Source organism: Leptonychotes weddellii, chromosome 9 (genome assembly GCF_054177405.1).
Source record: "Leptonychotes weddellii isolate Sample4059 chromosome 9, ASM5417740v2, whole genome shotgun sequence".
NCBI lineage: Eukaryota > Metazoa > Chordata > Mammalia > Carnivora > Phocidae > Leptonychotes > Leptonychotes weddellii.
The window spans coordinates 12,066,501-12,086,202 of NC_138377.1; the positions used below are offsets into that span (position 1 = coordinate 12,066,501).

A 19,702-nucleotide genomic window follows, 5' to 3' on the forward strand; every position below is an offset into this window, starting at 1 on the left:
ACATTGTATTGTATTGTTCATAGCCAAGATCTTGATTCTTTCATTCTACATTAAGTTTTTGAGATTCATCAATAATACATGTAGTTCTTGCAGTTCATTTGTTTTCATTGCTGTATAAAATCTCATTGAAAGATAATTCTACATTTTATTTATCCACTTGCCTGTGGGTGAACATTAACGTTGTTTTTAGTGATTCACTATTTCAGCTAACACTACAGTAAGCTTTCTTGTACCTTTCCATGTGTATACACATGCAAGAATTTCTCAAGGGCAGTGCTTTACAGTCTTCTTCCCCTTATTGCGTTCATAGACTATAAGTATTTATAAAGCACATCTAGGTAAACAGACACGTTGCTTTTGACTGTCTGTCTGCCCGAGAGGCTTTGGGGCTCAATATCTTGCCGCACCTATAGACCATCTGTGGCAGAGTTTTGGGAAGCTGCGTTCTAGGTCAGTGGCCTTTGTATTTCTCTAAAAGGATTCTTAAAAACAATGTACTTCCTTGAGCATTTTTAGACTGATCAGCTAATCCTTTTCAAATGGTTGCAAAGTGTATGATTTCCAGTGGGTGTTGTAAATATTGACATTAAAAATAAAACTATTCCTTTGCTCTTAAATGTATCCAGTGGAATCTAAATATCATTGTGATTTAATACTCATTTTCCTTTCAAAAATGTGTAAGCATTTAAAATGATGTGAACAAATTCTTCCTTAACAATTTAAAGATTTAGATTCTTTTTGAAATCATATTTCTATTAATTTTCTCCCAGTAAATTTTATCCTAATTATAATATTTTTTTCATCATCTTAGTTTTCTTTCACTTCTAATTTTTAAAAATCAGATTTATTAAGGTATAATTTATGTATCATAGAATTCTCCATTAATAGGTGTATAGTCATGTGAGTTTGGGTAGATTATATAGCCATGTAACCAGCACCAAATCAACATGCAAAATATTTCTATTCCTTTCAGTTCCCTCCCTCTACTCCTGATCTCTGAAACCACTGATCTTATTTCTATCCCTATGTTATTGCCTTTTCCAGATTGTCATATAAATGGAATCACACAATATGTAATCTTTTGTATTGGTTTCTCTCACTTGACACAATGCATTTGAAATTCATCCATGTTGTTGCATGTGTCGATGGTTAGTTCCTGATCATTGCTGAGTCGCATGTTATTTTATGAATTCTATTACAGTTTATTTATTTATTTATTTATTTACTGACAGACATTGGGTTGTTTCCAGTTTGGGGCAATTATGAATAATACCGCTGTAAACATTTGTGTTTCAGTTTTTGTTTGGATATTTGTCTTCATTTCTTTTGGGTTAATAAATACAATTTCTGAGTCACATGGTAGGTTTATGTTTTAATTTTATAGGAAACTGGCAAACTGCTTTGTATTTTCACTGGCAAGATGTAAGACATCAATGTAAAATAACAGAATGTAAGCAAGATGTAAGGTTGCTGCTCATTCTTGCTGGTACTTGGTATTGTTAACTTGTTGTTTTTGTTTTTAGCCATTTCTAATAGGTGTATAGTGGTATCTCCTTCTACTCTTAATTTACACATCACTTAAGCAATTTTTCTTGTCCTTGTTTGCCATCCATATCTTGTAATGAAGAATGTGTTCAAATCTTTTGCCCATATTTAAAAAAAATTTTTTTTTAAGTACTGGGTTTGTAAGAGATTTTTATATATGCTAGATACAGGTTCAGTCTATAACTTTTGTTTTTATTTTCTTAACATTTTTTAAAAGACAAAAGTCTTTTATTTTGAAGCCCAAGTTATTAATTTTTAAATACTCATTTTTTTTTGGTCTTATCTTAGACATCTTTGCCTAATGCCAAGTGTGATGGTTAGTTTTATGTTTGAACTTGACTAGGCCATGGTACCCAGTTTCTGATTAAACAGCAGTCCAGATGTTGCTGCAAAGATATTTTTAAGATGTGATTAACATTTAAATCAGTAGACTTTGAGTAAAGCAGATTACCCTTCATAATGTGGGTGGGTCTTCTCTAATCAGTTGAAGGACACAAGAAAAAAAACCTGAGGTCCTCCAAGAAAGAAGGGTTTCTGCCTCTCGACTGCCTTTGGACTTGAGAGACTATAACATCAACCCTTCCCTGGACTTCCTGTTATTTTACATTGATGTCTTTGTCTATCCTTGTGCTAGTACCACCCTTCTAATTATATGGCTTTTTAATAAGTCTTGATAATCCAGTGGTATAAGTCTTGTGGCTTTGTAATTTTTTCAGGATTGTCTTGACTGTTCTTAACTCATTGCATAAATTTCCACACTGACATTCTTTTTTTTTTTTAAAGATTTTATTTATTTATTCATGAGAGACAAAGAGAGAGAGAGGTAGAGGGAGAAGCAGGCTCCCAAGGAGCAGGGAGCCCGATGTGGGACTCGATCCCATGACCCCGGGATCATGACCTGAGCCGAAGGCAGACGCTTAACCATCTGAGCCACCCAGGCGCCCTCCACACTGACATTCTTAACTGCTATGGTCTACTGCCTCATAAGTGATACTAGTTTTCATTTTAGTGAAATAGCCAAGATAACCAAGCCAACTAACCCCAAAGCCTGTTCTCATATTAAGGACACTGACTGCCCCTCAGTAAGCCATAGAGTTTATAATAGACATAGTCGGCATGTTTTTATCATTCCTTTTCTTTAAGTAGTTAACATTTTTTTGCATTTTACTGTTTACTTTTTATTATCATATTTCAACTTATCCTAAACCACCTTCAAAAGAAGAGAAATATGGAAGCAAATTCTCAGTTTAGGATCAGTTTGAAATATGGTAAGAACCTTTGATTATGAGGTCAATTAATCTGAGTCCTTTCACTTGACTATGCAATCCAGCATTCAAGAGAAAGGAGTCCTGCAATAAGTATTAAGAAAGGTATACTTGTAAAATTTAGAATAAACAGAAATCAAAAAAATTATTAATAGGCCAGATGTGGAGGAGAATATCCTGGTAGTAACATGGACACCACCCATACACATGTCTTAACATTTCTGATAGAATAGGTTTGTTCCAGAGAGTTTATACATACTGAATTTTATTTGAAGTTCTGTAATTCTGTGACTTCCCTGTGTTGTAATAGGGGGAGAAGAATCACTTGGCTCTCTTTAGAATTAGAATACCAAGACCTTATAAAGTTATGGCCAGATTGAGTCAAGCTGAGTATCAGGGGATTCTGAATCATAAACCCATCCACACCTGCTTAGAAATCATTGTCTCCAACAATAATAATAGGAACAAGAGTCCATATGAGCCCAACAGTACAAATTAGCTTGTTTGGTGAAGATAAAGCGTGTTCTTTGCGTTCTTCAAAACTATTGATTCAGACATGTATATAAAAGAAAATTATGATACATGTTTATAAGTAATTGAGGTGTTTGGTTTTTTGTTTAGTTGCTTGGTTTGTGTGTGGAGGAGCTTTTTCCTTTTTTTGGCAGCTTACCATAGCTAAGTAAATTAAATACATTCTAGGTCATTGAAAAATAGAACAAATTTACTTTGAGTAAGTGATGTGGTTTTATAGGATTATACCGTAGTTGATATAATCACTAAAGTAAATAGGTGATACTGGGAAGAGAGCTGTGGTCCTGAGATGAACCAATATCTGGAACAACAAAAGTGATAAAAGGAAAATAATAAGAAATGACCTAAATTTCATCAAAGAAGAGGTGTCTTTCTAATGTCTTTAAATACAAATGAAAGAAGTAAGACAAAGAGAATAGATTAAAAAGAAAAATAGTCATGTGAAATGAGTCTGTCCGCCAGAGCTTAACAAAAACAATGGGGCATAGAAAAAATGGGGATAAATATTGAATACAGTAGCTACTGAGTCACTATCAAAGGACAGGAAGATGGGTGTGTTGGCGAAAAGAAAGGTCAGAAGAAAGCAGAAAGTGCAGTTGAGGTCAATTCCAATGAGGTAAAGGAGTAGAGGAAAATAATACCATGTGGGCCATGTTCAAAGGTAATGAATGTATATCGTACCATTGTGCACATTGCTTAGCAACATGCAATTTAAAAAAAGAATGATAAAGGAACTACAAAAAGCAATTGAAGGAAGAAAGAGGCATATGCCTTTAAAGTGATCAGGTACGAGGTGAAAATGAGAAAAGCCAAGATGAAAAGTGAATTTAGACTTCGAAGAAGGGTAAGATAAAGATGCATTTGTTAATTGTCTCTTAGGTCAATTAAAAAAATAATTAAGACCCTGGATGATAATAACTGCCCAAAGTAGACGTATTAATTGCCACCAAAAACACTAAAAATAAATAGATTTAGATATTCATATGGTTTAATACTTTAAGAAAGTGTATTTTAATTTAGTATGACAAAAGCTGATCTGTGAAAATGATTATTTTAAAAATATTATGTAGGGGTGCCTGAGTGGCTCAGTCGTTAAGCGTCTGCCTTCGGCTCAGGTCATGATCCCAGGGTCCTGGGATTGAGTCCCACATCGGGCTCCCTGCTCGGCAAGAAGCCTGCTTCTCCCTCTCCATTCCCCCTGCTTGTGTTCCTGCTCTCGCTATCTCTCTCTCTGTCAAATAAATAAATAAAATCTTTAAAAAAAAAAAAATTATGTAGGAAGGCATTTGGCAATGATTTCCACCTGTCATTTTCTTATTTCAGATATGGATTGTTGCTTTGTACATATCTAATACCTTATTTAAAATATTTAGGCAGCGGGTAGCATCCAACATGTTTGTAAAGTTCAAAAGTACCTTTATGTAAATAAAATAATAGCGTCTAAAGGCCAGTAGACGCATTTAAAAATAAGCAAATAAATCGATTCATCCCATACTCAGCAGTGAAAATAGAATGCATTCCCAATATATGAATTTAGATTTGACCTTGTAAACACTGAAAGCAATACAAACCCCAAATACCACAGTTAGCACAGGGTTCACCTGGTGAAAGATGTTGTCTCAAAGTATTTTTCAGAACCATCTTTTAGTATGTCCCAACTGCAAGCTAGAATTTGTCTTCTGACTTTTGAAAGAACAGAGTCTCCAGTCTTTTTCTTCCCTACCCATGAAGTAAGTGATCAGCATTCCACAGTGTTGGAGAGAAGGCACAGAGTTAATTACAGACATACAAACGATTGAACAAAAAAATGGTAATAATCAGGCTCTTTTTACTACTGAGTTTCGGGACCTGAATGTCATCACTCATGATGTAGCATAACAGCACTTTCTGCCAATTAGAGTCCTTACTGCTCAATGTTTGGAGAGTAGTAAATTAAAGTGCACAGTTGGCTCTCAAAATAGTTACTCTGTGTCTTAATATATGAAGGGGTGCCTTTTGAGACACTCTGTTTTTGAGATAGTACTCAAAATTTACCCATTGCTAAAGCGGAGTACTTCTAATTAAAGCAGCAGATCAAAACAACTGCTGTACCCTTTCACAGAGTAAAATACTGTATCATTAAGTCTGAAACACATTGCTTCTCAGGCACTATCATAATATGTACCACTAATGAAAGAAAAAATTCTGCCCATTAAACTATGACACAATGCTAAAATACCAATGATTGTAAAATGCATTACAGTTTTAGAGATTTTTAAATTGTGGAAAAAGTGTCCTTGAGAATCAATGAAATAAGATAATATGTGACCTAAACCCAAACAAACATTTCATAGCCACACTGTTCTGAATTTTTTTTCAGATTTTATGTATTTAATACTATCTCCAACCAGTTTACTTTATTCTGCCTTTTAAAACCCTCTTCTTGGCTTCATTACCCTATTTCTCTGGATGTTAACTCTGACTTCACTCAAAAATAGTTTGGGCCACCTACCTGGAGATTTGGGCCTCTGACCTTCTCAGTTACACATCCTTCCCTCCCTATCCTAGCCTCCTGAGAGTATAGACATGCTCTGGAATGCTCACCGGGCTCTTTCTTGCCTTGTGAGCAGAACCTGGGCATCAGGGCCTGAAGACCCAGGGCCATGATCTCTACACAGCTGTGGTAGAGGTTCCATTCAGTATTGGTTGGGCTCGAAGTGCCTGGCGTTGCATGGATGCTCTAGGTTACGACACTGGCTTGTCACTGCAGGCATTGAATTTGTCTGGTGGGAGAGTAAATGCAGAGAAAGCGACTTGAATTCACCTAATTTTAGCCATGGCAGGCAGCACCATTAGGGGATAAAGTTCCTCTTCACCTCTTTCGTGATTTATTCGTTCACCCCTCTTTTTTTCCCCGGCCCAATGTACCCCTTCTTAACATCAAATGGGTGTGATCTCCCTCACATCGCAGAGAAGCCTATGAGGAATTATCCACAAGTGGGCTACCTGCAGCCATGAGCACACTTTGAACAGGAAGTTGCTGTAATTCACATCAGCCATCCCAAACAGGAGCAGGGACAACCCCTCGTAAGGATGATGTTTGAAGTCTTGGAGAGAGAACCCGTCAGAGAGGCCCAGTACCCTCTGACCTCAGGAGATGGCCCCTGCAGCCCCTATGCAGTAGTTCTGTACCCTCCCTTCCTCCAGCCCCAGCACCACTGCTACTGGGAATAATAATAGAAGCCACTCTGGACCCTGCATCGCCTCTAGCTCCAACTCAGCCACGCTTCCTGCAAGAGTGATCTGTGCTTGCCTCGTTTCTCAACTCAGTACTGCATGGCTTTCACCTCCGACAGCTCTGCTGAATGATTTCGCTGAGTTCACCAGTAATCTCCTAATTGTCAATTCATTGGACACTCCCTAGTCTCTGACCTCTTTTCAACATTCAGCCCTGGTGACCACCCCCTCCTTGGAGCACCTTTTTCCATGGGTGTCCGTGACAGTACTCATTCCTGGGCCTGGGCCTGCCTTTAACAATCGTTCCTTTCCGTATCCTTCAGTGGTTGGCCCTCTGCCTGCATGGTTCTTCCAGCTTTCTCCCCTTTATCAATATCGTTCCTCTGGGAGATTTCATTCAGAGCCTCCCCTTCCATGTGGAAGACTCCCGGTCCCATGTCTTTATCTCAGTCCTGTTTTCAGAATTCCAGACCCATAGCTTGTCCTGCTAAACATCTCTCTCTGGGTGTCTCCATCTACTCCTCAAATCCCACATGTTCTAAATGCTTTATATTGTCTCTCAGACCTGCTGATCTTTTCTTGTATTACTTTTCTTGGTTCATGATATCACCGTCTACCCAGTTACCCACACCAGAATCCTTTAAATCAATTTCTTTCCTTGACCTCTTATAACCAACTGGTCGATTCGGTTTATCCTTCCATCCACATCTGTCTCAGGATTTTTTCCTCCTCACTATCGTTGATCCATGCTGTGTTCATTTGCTATGGCGAATGAATGGGTGGCTTCAACAACAGAAATTTCTTACAGTTCTGGAGGTTGGAAGTCTGAGATCAAGTTGTCAGCAGGGTTGGTTTTTTCCTGAGGCCCCTGTGCTTGGCTTACAAATAGCTGGTCTTCTTTCTGTGTGTCTGTGTCCTATTTCCCTCTTCTTAGGAAACCAGTCCTAGCAGATTAGGGCCCATCCTAATGACATCATTTTAAGCTAATTAACTCTTTAAAGACCCTATCTCCACACAGAGTCACATTCTGAGGTACTGACATAAATGTCCATCACATTCCTTGCATTACTAATGGACTGACCTCCCCTTTATATTATCCTGCAATTTACACCTCTTCCCCCTGACTCCATCAGATTTCCTGAGTCACTAAAATTCAACATGAATTTTAGGGGACACAATTCAGCTCATAACACATGCCCTCATCGTGTCCTTCCTAACTAATGTGTGCTCTCTTAATTAGTTTCCCTGTTTCCAGTATTATCTCCCTTCTAATGTATCTTCCATACCACCATCTGAGAGATTAATCTGATTTCAGAGATAAGCACATTACTCTCAATGCTTCAAACTCTTTAATGGCTCCCAATTACATAGAGTATAACGTCTAGATTCCTTCAAAGGGCATTCTTCCATGATCTGCCTCAGCCACCGTCCTATTCATACTTTACTTTAACCACTCTGAAATATTAAAATTCCCTAAGGTTCTGGACCTGCATCTCTGTGCCTTTGCACATGCAGCATTCTGTATCTGGAATATTCTTCACCTTCCCTGCCTGTGTCTGGCCCTCTCTAACTCATTTGAGACTCCACGTAGGTAGCACATTCTGGAGGAAGTCTTACCATAGAGTAACCAGGAGGAGATGTGGCAAATGGCAATAGTACTAACCGAGGGAAATTGTTAATATATGAAAAGGCGTCTCTTTCATATGAATGTAATAAGAAAAAAAGAGTATCTTAAATGTAAATTAAGCTAGTTGTTATAGATTTTTCTCGTTCTGTGGAGTCCCTGGAACTTTCCTAAAGGACAGATTAGGAAACTTTCGTCTTCCTTTTCACCATTTACTTAGCCATCAGCTAAGGACCCTCATCCAACTTAATCACTTCCTGACGCTTCCTGAGTCAGGAGCCCCGTCCACAGGGCTGTGGGGATGTTCAGAGCACTACCTCTCATCAGTCTCTGTTCTTTCGCTCTAAGACACACAGGAACAATGCAGCTTTCCACCCCCCCCGCCCCGCCCCAGCTTTTCTGAAAATAGGAGCACAAATGGCAAGAAATGCAGTACAAATTGGGAGATGTCAGTCCATTAGGAGTGACTCAGGAAATCTGATGGAGTCAGGGGGAAGAGGTGTAAATTGCAGGATAATATAAAGGGGAGGTCAGTCCGTTAGTAATGCAAGGAATGTGATGGACTTAAAGAAAAGGTATAAATTACAGGGTAATGTAAAGAAGAGGTCAGTACATTAGTAACATGGGAAAACTGGCAGATTTGGGAGGAAAAGGTGCAAATTGTAAGATAATGTGAGGTAGGGGCTTCACTGTAACGACAAGCTTCCATCATAACCAAGGACGCTTGCTGACTACATAGCCACTGGCTAGAATTTTCAGTATTTTTATGGTTCCATCTCATAACAGATCTTTCTGTCTTTTAGAATTCTTGATTAAATTCCAAGTTAATAATATAGAACAAAATTATTATTCTTGCCCAACAGAGGAAAAAACTGAGTCAGAAAGATTCCCTCAAAACTTCTGAATGCCTGAACCTATAAACCTCCTATTTGTCAATCCTAGCAAAAACACACCTTTTTAGGAACACTTTGCTGCACACAGACGTACATTCCTCCAAGAGGCTCTGTAAACAGGACTGTCATTTCTGGGTTCAAGATACAATTTAAAACAGTCAGACAATAAAACTTTTAAACAATTTTAAAGTATAACAGATAATGAGAGACTTTTCTCAGTGCACCTCTCTTATTTCTAAACATCTTGTGAGTGAGGCATTGACTTGCCTTTGTTCCAGAATGTCTTTTCAAGGATGTTTGGATGGTGAGCAGGCTTAGAAGATAGAGTTAGGGTTCCCTTCCAGAACAAAAGGCAGGCGTGCTTAGCAACCATTTTAAAAGACTCAGGCTCCCTAAACTCAGGCTCCCCCTTCTGTAATGCAACCCTCTGCATGTGTCGCCATCCATCTGGGCTCATTTGCATCATCCCATAGGATTTGGGTAAAGGGAACCAATGCGCGTGTGCTGACCCTCATGCTGCTTGCTCTGTTGTGAGCAATGGAATTCTTTTGTCTGTGAGCCAGTAATCCTGGGTCTTCTGCCAGTGTCCATGAATCCATGGCAGGCTACCTTGGTCGCTTGCAGAGAGGCTGAGTTCCCAGATTCTTCACAGTTCTTAACAGTTTTATCAACAAGGATGGGATGCTGACAGTGACATGGCTTTCTGGAAGAAGGATGAGGAACTCATGGTCCCTAACAGGATTTGAAGAAAGTCCATGGGGCTTAGTAGCAAATATGTTGTCCAAATTAGATGGTCAACCAGGCAGTAATGGTCATCTGCTTTGTCACTTGTTAATGAAGAGGCACTGAGGAGGTGGTTGTAGTATAGTCATGGAGAGCTGCCCAGACAGTGTCTGCGTTGTTGCTAACCCTCCTCCAGGCAAGAGCACTTCCTCACCAATATGGCAGTCAGCCTCAGGTCTGTTCTGTAGTAACAGCTCAACCAAAGACTCATATTCGGTGGGCAGAAAGTTCTACCTCTTTTTCAGACAACATCTATATAGATGGACACCTATGTTGAGTGAGAATGAAGGGAAATTAGTGACTGCTATGGGCAGAGCCCAAGAGTAGCCTTAAAACTTTGGCTCATTCTCTTGGGAGATGAGGAGCAGGGCACAGAACGCCTATTAAGGAAGAAGGGCAGCAGCCAAGCCATCTGATAGCTCAGCTCCTCCTACATTCTATGGTGCAAACCGTAGATGCAGCTTGAGATAAGGTCTCAAAGTTTTTGTATTGTTTAGCCAACTAATTAATATACATTTAAAGGTCCATATTTGGAAAATCATTATTTTGAAAAGCAAGGGAATGATAAATTCAAAATTCAGGAGAGTGATTACTTCTGAAAGTGAGGCATGGGGCTGCGATCAGGAAGGACCACATAGCTACGATAATGCTGGTACTTTTCTAGTTAAGTTGGGGGTGAGTATGCAAGTTTTGGTTTTATTATCGTGCTTCATAATGCAACTATTGTTATGTATATTCACTATATGCATCAACTATTACATAATAAATTTTTGCAACAAGCTTAGGGAAATTTAGTTTGTAATTAGAATTACTGGATTGCTATGAATTACATAACATCTGTTAGATTTCTGTGTGGGTTTTAGTAGAGTGAAGGATAATGTCTTCCTTTAAGAATCCTACAGCATCCAACAGGAAAATGGTATATCTACATGCCTTTGTGGGAGAAATCCTGGAGAGGTTCAGTGATTTACCTTTTTAGATGGTGGTTCTCTTACCCGCATTTTCGCTGTCTGTGGTTTTGGTTACCGGCACTCCACTGCAGTCCAGAAGCAGAGGATCCTCCTTCTGATGTATCTTCAGAAGGTCAATAGAAGCCTGATGCTACATCACAGCACCTACGTCATTCACCTCACCTCATCTCATCACATAGGCGTTCTGTTATCTTACATCATCACAAGAAGATCTATTACAGCACAATAAGATATTTTGAGAGAGACCACATTCACCTAACTTTTATTAAAACATACTGTTATAATTTTCTATTTCATTAGTTATTGCCGGTACTGGCATACTTTGTTGTTTTTGTTTTTTGTTTTTTGTTTTTAAGATTTTATTCATTTCTTCATGAGAGACAGAGAGAGAGATCGAGATCCAGGACCCTGGGATCACGACCTGGGCTGAAGGCAGCCACTTAGCCGACTGAGCCACCCAGGTGCCCTGGCACACCTCTTTTTATTGCACTTTGCAGGTATTGCATTTTTTACCAATTGAAGGTCTTGCATCAAGCAAGTCTACTGGCACCATTTTTCCAATAGCATTTGTTCACTTCGTGGTTCTCTGTCACATTTTGGTAATTCTTGTACTATTTCAAACTTTTCATTATTATTGTCATGGTGATCTGTAATCAGTGATTACAACTTGCTGAAAGCTCAGTTGATGGTTAGCATTTTTAGCAATAAGGTATTTTAAAATTAAGATGTGCACATTGGGGCTTTTTTTAGACATAATGCTATTGCACACTTAATAGACTACAAATAGAGTACAAATGTAACTTTTATGTGCACCAGGAAACCACAAATTCATTTCAGTTTCTTTATTGTAATATTTGCTTTATTTTGGTGGTAGGGAACCAACCCACAATATCTCCGAGGTGTGCCTGTAATCTCTTACTGTGCCTAATTTATAAACTAAACTTTATGTATGTATAGGAAGAAGTAGTATGTATAAGGTTGGGTACTATCTGCTGATTTAGACACCCCCTGGGGTCTTGGAACATATCCCCCATGGATAAGGAGGGACTGTTGCACTGCAAATTAAGTGCTCTCATATTTGCTCTAGCTAAGACTAATTATTTTAGTTTGAGGTCTAATTCTAGATAGTTCATTTTCATCATTCCTAAAAACAGCTTGTGAACGCTTTCTATATTTATAATGCTGAGGGGACATTACCCAGGCATTTGAGAAATTGGGGAAATATTATGTATACTCTACCAACTTCACTGTCCTTGGGGATTGGGGAAGCCCATCTTATTTCCCTTCCAAATTCTATCTTCTCTACAGTCAAGAGAGGGAAGAGTTCTTCAGGCCTTTCTCAGGAGGCAAAACTCTAAGGAGAATTTTGTGCTTCTTGTGTCCCCCGAGAATGAGTGCAGCTCCTTGCTGACAGCTTAGCCTAAAACAAGGCTTCTGGGAGCTCCATCCCTTATCACCTGTGGGAGGATAGCACACTTCTTGGTCTTGCTGACCTTGAGAGTTAAGACACTAGATTCCTTGTGAGGTTACCCTTAGGATGTTGTCATCATACTACTAGCTAAATAATTTTATCACCTACTTTGGACCAAATGCTGTTGGTACTTTGTTTTGTTTATTCTTTTTTTTTTTTTTAAGATTTTATTTATTTGAGAGAGAGAGAGCATGCATGCATGAGCAGGGGGAGGGGCAGAGGGAGAAACAGACTCCCCGCTGAGCAGGGAGCCCCATGCGGGGCTTGATCCCAGGACCCCAAGATCATGACCTGAGCCAAAGGCAGATGCTTAACTGACTGAGCCACCCAGGCATCCTCCATTTCCATTTAATATTTACAGCAACTGGTGGTGGCTGTTGGCATCCCCCACCATTTTATACTGAAGCAGAGCTTTGAGATGGGTGAAGTGACTTTTCATGTTCTCCTAACCAGAACGCAAACTAGGTCTTATGGATTCTAAAACTCATGCTTTTAACAGTACCAGAGCCTTGTCATTTAATCCACTAATTCTAATAATATCATGGGAGCATATAGAATTTTTTTTACCTGATGGAAGTCAGAATGCCACAAGGTTTGGTGATAGGAAGTGGTGTGGAAAGGACGTGGCCTCTGGGCAGGAGGGAGGCTCCCCTGGGGGTTGCTGAGATCCTATCACCCCTCTATTTTTAACGAATTCCATACTTTTTTCTTTTTCTTTTTTTTTTTTTTAAAGATTTTAGATTTATTTATTTGACAGAGAGAGAGCGAGAGAGGGAACACAAGCAGGGGGAGTGGGGGAAGAAGAAGCAGGCTCCCTGCTCAGCAGGGAGCCCCATGTGGGACTCGATCCCAGGACACTGGGATCATGACCTGAGCTGAGGGCAGACGCTTAACCGACTGAGCCACCCAGGCATCCCACGAATTCCATACTTTCTCTTTTCGTCAAAACAGTGTCCTCAGTATCTGGGTGGTTAATGTTTTTGGATAAGCTGGATTAAACATTCCTAAAGTGTGAGGGGTGGAGGGAACAAGCTCATGAGAGAGATTTTTATTTGGCTAAGCACGATTATATTTCTTTACCACAGGAATGAGACCGAGTGTCCACACATTTGCTTCTATAAGAAAGCAGTCAGGGTTTGAACAGTGCTTGGTCTCTGGCATTCTCGTGAGTGGTGTGGATGTCATTCCACCTTTCCACTACTTCAGTGTTTTCCTCCTGGTCCTAATGAGGGAAGTCAAGAACTTAGTGTGAAATAGGTATCACAGGCAGAGTTTGAAGTGTCTTTATCCTTGGCTTGCAGATTTGTCTTTATTTGGCCACAGAAAAAATAAATAAAGACTTTAATCTGATTTAGAGAATGCTTAAAACAAGGAACTACAGTGTAGAGATAGCAGGAGTGAGCCTCCCCCAGGCGGGACCTTGGGCTGGCAGCATGGTCGAAGATGAGTGCTCGGTGCTTGAGAACGAGGGAAGAGAACCCCCCAGTTGTAGTGTCTTCAGGAGAGCATTATACAGAAGACAGTCCCCTACCTAATTCTATGGAATAATTTTCTCTTGCTACATGCTCATACGTGCCTCATTTTGGTAGGGTTCGGTACAAAATCAAAATATCTTTCCTTGTAGTAAGAAGATTTCATATCACAAATTCTTCCTGAGGACCACACAATCTCGTACACAGTAATGGTTGAAGAATAATGCATAATTTGAAGTCCACTCCATCCTACAAGCTACATGAAGGCCTTGGAAGCTGATCAAAAAGAAATTTTTATTTTCGTTCAGTCCTTCTGGGCTTCTTCTCAGGGCTGGTTCTTCGATTCAGTGATCAGATCACACACTATTGATGCACCAGCTAAACCAGTGTTTACTGCACACTTATAATGGGCATAGTTCAGACTTTTCCCCTTTGGAAGAAACAAAGAAAGTATAGTCCCCAGCTAAGAATGGATTGGTTTCCAAAGTTTGGGGAAGTTGAATCTGGAACCTGGAATGTAATGCCCAGAAGTGTAATAAAAGTAATAAGTGTAATAAAATAATGCTTAATTTCCCAGGCTAGCCCACCAGGCATCTTTAATTCCTTGTGTGGTTGACCCATACCCTAAAGCCTATGTGTCCTGTTAGTGTTAAAATACAGGAAGAAAAGGAGGGGCAGTCTCTTCTCTGCCTTTCTGGGCTCTAGGCTCAGACTCTCTTTGTTGTCTTCGTACCTCAGAGGTCCCCAGTGTCCATGCATCATGCTATTACAAAATTACTCACTGCTCTTTCCCCACTCTGCACCTCTAATTTCCTCATTGTAGCTGGCCTTAGCTGGATGATAGTAGGAAATACTTTGATTAAACTAATTCACACTAAAGTGTGCATGACTGATACCCCTTAATCTGCCCAGAGGCATTTGCATTATTAAAAGAAAATGCTTATTAAACAAGTATAGATTATTTAGGACCTAAAATAAAGTGAAATAAAAAATGAAGGCAGAGCAGAGGAAGTTATGTTGGGATATAATAGAGAAGAACAGCTCAACATGGAGTTTGCTTCCCGGGACTAGCTTCCCTAAGCCAGTCCTGCTTTTTATCACTTCTTTCTTTGCATTGCTTCTGAACTTATTAGTTCCAGAAAAGGTTGAGTGTTAATATGGTAAGGCAACAGTAGAAGCTCCATTGCTGGGGATGAGGTTTGGGGAGTGGGCTGGGGAGGGCCGGAGTTATTGGCTGAGGACATAAATGACCAATTGATTATAAGTGTGAGTTATGTGTAAGGCATGGACACTGGCCTAAGGAAAGAGACACAGGTATCACACTAAATAGAGACCAGATCATGAGATCATTCAGCAAATTCAGGCCCTATCAACTGGCGATGAGCAAGTAGCCCTATTCCTGCCTTCATGCTTAGGTACAGTCAAATCAGGAAAGTAGACCTTGGGTAAATAAATACACTAAAACTAGAGCATCATAAATCTCTCTCCCTGCTGTATTAGATAAAGCAAAGACTATGGTGACTGCCTGTAAGCGGGGCCCTGATTGACATGGGGGTTGTGGTGGCTTTTCTGAGTGGGGGTTGCAGGAAAGACTTGGGATCGAGTCAGGTCAGCCCAATAAAGAGGGTGGGGATGGCCAGGCCATGTCGAGAGCATCTCAGGCAAATGCACAGTGTGTGCAAAACCCAGTGGAGGAAAACTCTGTGGTGCCTTCGAGGAACTGCCGGCGAGGCTTGAAGAGGAGAGACCCGTGGGCACAGGAGCCCCGAGAGAGACACAGCACTGGTCGCCCAGTGTTGTAGCCACATCAGAGGCTTGGAACCTCAAAGGTCTGGGGTTTGACTTGAAGCTTTTAAGCGAAAGAGTGACAACCCAAGCTGTGTGGCCCTGACTATACATATAACTGAGGTTTACAGAAGGGGAAACCTACTCGTGAATTAAAATTAAAACCTAAAGGGGGCACAGGACACACTGTTGTTGCCTCCTCTGTGTGGTTTGTAATTTGAGAGGTGCCCATCAAGGCCCCGCTCTAAATATCTTTCCAGTCACTCCTGACACAATGTCTAAACTCCGGTAATTGAAAAATCCATCTCTTTTAAAACTCAGGTCCCCTAACAATGAAGGCTTAGGCAAAAGGCGACATTTAAAAAAAAATTGTTCAGACCTCCAGTCATCTTTTTCTAAAGTGCCTTTTCCTTCTCCCTGTGACATCTCTTCCTCCTTCAGACGCCCAGGGCTCACCTGTCAGTCTCTAAATCAACACCCGATTTCAAGAAAGGACCTATCTGATAGGACGTACATGAACTTTATTTTTTTTTAAGATTTTATTTATTTGACAGAGAGACACACAGCAAGAGAGGAACACAAGCAGGGGGAGGGGGAGAGGGAGAAGCAGGCTTCCCGCTGAGTAGGGAGCCCGATGCGGGGCTCGATCCCAGCCCCCCGGGATCACGACCTGAGCCAAAGGCAGACCCTTAACGACTGAGCCACCGAGGTGCCCCGTATCTGAACTTTATGATGCAATTTTGAATCAGTCTGTTGCCTTCTCCTAGGATGTAGATGTGTGACCGATTGTAACTCAAATTGCCTTACGTGATAAGTGAAATCTGTTGGTTCTCACAGTTGAACCCAGGAGAGGTGAGATGCGCTTGGGTGTAATTTGACTGGGGCTGGGGCTCGGCTGTGCATCTCTGGTATCCTTCAGCCTTGCCCTTGGCCAAGTCCACTGTGATTGGCCTGATACCCCTTATGGTTGCAACACTGACTGCAGCTATCTCCAGACCTCACAGCCTGAGCTGAGAGCTGCTCTCCTCAGAGGGAGGGTCAGAAGCCCTGGGCTTCTCCCGAAGGTTGTGGGACCCCCCAACCCCGAACCAATTATGAGGACCAGGAGTGTCTGCTAATCTGAAAACCAGTCACTGTGGGCAAGGGGGTGGCATCCTGCTGATTGGCAGCACACCGCTGGGACTGTGGGCGGGATCCTCCCCCCCAGATCACAGGGATGCTGGATACCTGCAGTGGGGGCAGGGTCGAGTAGGTTCTAAGAAAGTGCCAGACAATGCTGATGGCCCAGGGGTATTTATATTTTAAACTTTTTATCCACTTGTAGAATGTTAGAGAAATGTGGGCATCGGCAAGCAGATGGGAAGGGAATTGTTTTTAGAGTAGGCAGTGGGACCATCCTGAGGGTCCCTATGCCAGCCTTCCTCCTGACATTCAGTGACCAATCTGCTAGTATGGCTCAGGTTATCCAGTGATTGTTGTCTCTGACATTCCCAGTGCTGTAGGCATTTGAACTTGGGTGTCTCTGATCTTCAAAGAGGCTAAGTGTGTGGCTGGGGTGGGTGGAAATAAAAAAAGATGTAGATCCTGTTTGTTTAGGATAATTATGCAGGATAGGATAAAATAATTATGCATTATTTAAAACTATTATTTAAAAAAATTATAGTGTTCCTCATTGGATGTGTTAGAATAACTTTATAAATTGGAGTTTGGCAGGAGGGGAGGAAGGTGCGAATAAGGGTTATTGGTTAATGAAAGGTTTGACGATCTTTGTATTCTATCTACCTTATCTAAGTTTAAAGACATTTTTAAATTCAGGATAAATGAATTTTCAGGTTTTTTTAATGGGCATGGTTTCATTTCTTAGAATATTTACTTGCCTAAATGTTAGAATATTTACTTGCCTAAATGATACAAGGCTATATTGAATTCTTCAGAAATATTTCCAAATAAGGCAAATATATATATAGCATTTAAAAATTTTAATCCCAGTTCTTTTCTTCCCAATCAACTATGTTTTGTTAGTTGTAAAATGATAGTTAGTAAAATGAAAAGGAGAGGGGCACCTGGGTGGCTCAGTTGGTTAAGCGTCTGCCTTCGGCTTAGGTCATGATCTTCAGGTCCTGGGATTGGAGCCCTGTGGTCAAGCTCCCTGCTCAGCAGGGAGTCTGCTTCTCCCTCGCCCTCTGCTGTCCCCCCTACCCCCGTTCATGTGCTCTCTTTCTCTTTCTTTCAAATAAATAAATAAAATCTTTAAAAAATAAAAAAATAAAAAGGAGCATACACACCCTCATCAGCAAGGATAATGTGCAGGATGCTTCCTAGTTGCTGGGGATACAGAGAAATGAAAGGCACGTTTCCTGTCCTCAGGGAACATCATATGATATATTTGGGAAGAAAGGCAAAAACATGGAAAATAAATAGTAGCAGGTTGTTCACAGCCTCATCCCACCGAGTGAGATGAAATGAGGAACAGTTGCCGGGATGAGAGGGTAGGCCTGCAGAGGGTGGGAGAGGTGTGGATATTGGCAAGGAAGGGAAGAACATTTCAGGCCAAGTAAGTTTACATTTGTAGTTGCATTTTATTCTGTTTTCCCTAAACTTATTATTAGAGCATTGCTCAGTTCCAAGATTTTCTTTGCTGTATTGATATTTTCTGCAGAATTGTTAGATTTGGTCATATGGATCCCTTCCAATTGTTTGCGTATTTTCTAACATTTCTGTAATGATTCCCTATGATTCTTTCAGAATTGCTTTGTAATGATATAATAATATAATTCTAAATTTCTTTTACAGTGATGAAGAAAGTATTGCCAAAAGCAAACTAGAAAATAAAAGTATCAACTGTTCTATCTCTTATGAAATAAATATAGGGACAAATACTTATCTATAGGCCCTAAAAACTGTCCCATCTACACAGTCACTATTTTATAGCATCTTAAACATTCAGGGCTGTTCCTCATGGACGTCTTGGACTGACACACTCATGTGAATTTCAAAAGACATGAGAATTTCGGGAAACTGAATCTGACTATAATCAAGGTGGCCAAGTTCTTAGATGGCTTTACGTAACACTTGAGTTGTTGGGTTATTCTTCAATTAATAAATCTAGAAGTAAAGCTAACATTTTCCATTTAGTGTTATGTTTTTCCTTTATTTCCTGACCTTTCCTGTTCATTTCCTCCCACCAGGCCTGCGATTTCCCCTGTTTGGCTGTGAATTCCTTTTGTCCTGGGATGGTTGAATCCCTGGAGCTTTGGACAGTGCTTAGTGAGTGCTCCATGAATGGATGAAAACAGTATTTCACACCAGAATAGAAAGAAATAATGCTGAGGAAATTAAGTACATCTTGTGATTTTAGGTTTCACACATGAGTTTGAACTATCTGTATTGTCATAGCAACTTCCTGCTTTTTTTTTTTTTTAAGATTTTATTTATTTATTTGACAGAGAGGGAGCACAAGCTGGGGGAGCAGCATAGGGAGAGGGGGAAGCAGGCTGTCCACTGTGCGGGGAGCCTGATATGGGGCTCGATTCCAGGACCCTGGGATTATGACCTGAGCTGAAGATGGATGTTTAACCAAGCCACCCAGGTGCCCTCCTGCTAGTTTTACCTAACCAGAAGCTACCCTAGATATGAAGGCAGGTGAGATTTATAAGCCTAGCAGAACATGCTTGAACATCAGTTATTTTGTCAGGCAGACCTGTTATCCGTGACGTATTAACACATGGATGATATGGATGCTCAAATTTTTAAAAGATCTTTGGATTCCCATCTGCATAATTAAGTTCTTTTCAGAACGACTTATGTATTGTAGATTTCACATGTGTGTTTCAGACTAGTCAATACAACTAAAATTTGATCGTGATTACTAGCTTTTCAAAGCCTTCCTTCATTTCCCAGCAGGCAGCTTCCTGTCAGAATTCATTTCCCATTTGGAAAATCTCTCTCTGATCCATGGTTTTTTTGGACACAATTCATCCTTCACATAGTTGAGTCTACCCATTGCCATCAATCCTTAGCTCCTCAGATGCCAAAAGACCCCTTTATATTCAGAGTGATAGAATCTATCTAAAACATCAGAGGAGAGAAAACTAAGAAAAATATTTAAAGACTTTGTCTCTGTGATTTTTCTAATTTAAAAAAAAA

The 19,702-nt window shown here is 40.3% G+C and overlaps 1 protein-coding gene across 5 annotated transcripts in view; it reads left to right on the forward strand.

The window, feature by feature from the left end:
* The window catches only part of EFCAB11 (EF-hand calcium binding domain 11), a 139,655-nt gene that overhangs the window by 54,639 nt on the left and 65,314 nt on the right, over positions 1-19,702 (forward strand). Inside the window, exon 6 of one of the 5 annotated variants that reach the window (XR_014148318.1) lies at positions 11,209-11,325. The exons of 2 other annotated variants lie outside the window; for them this stretch is intronic. Coding sequence is in view for 2 of the 3 variants with exons in the window: in XM_081830077.1 (XP_081686203.1) it covers positions 10,900-10,948 (49 nt within the window). In the remaining variant the exon portion in view is untranslated. 2 more of the 5 variants (XM_081830077.1, XM_081830078.1) reach the window with 2 other exon arrangements.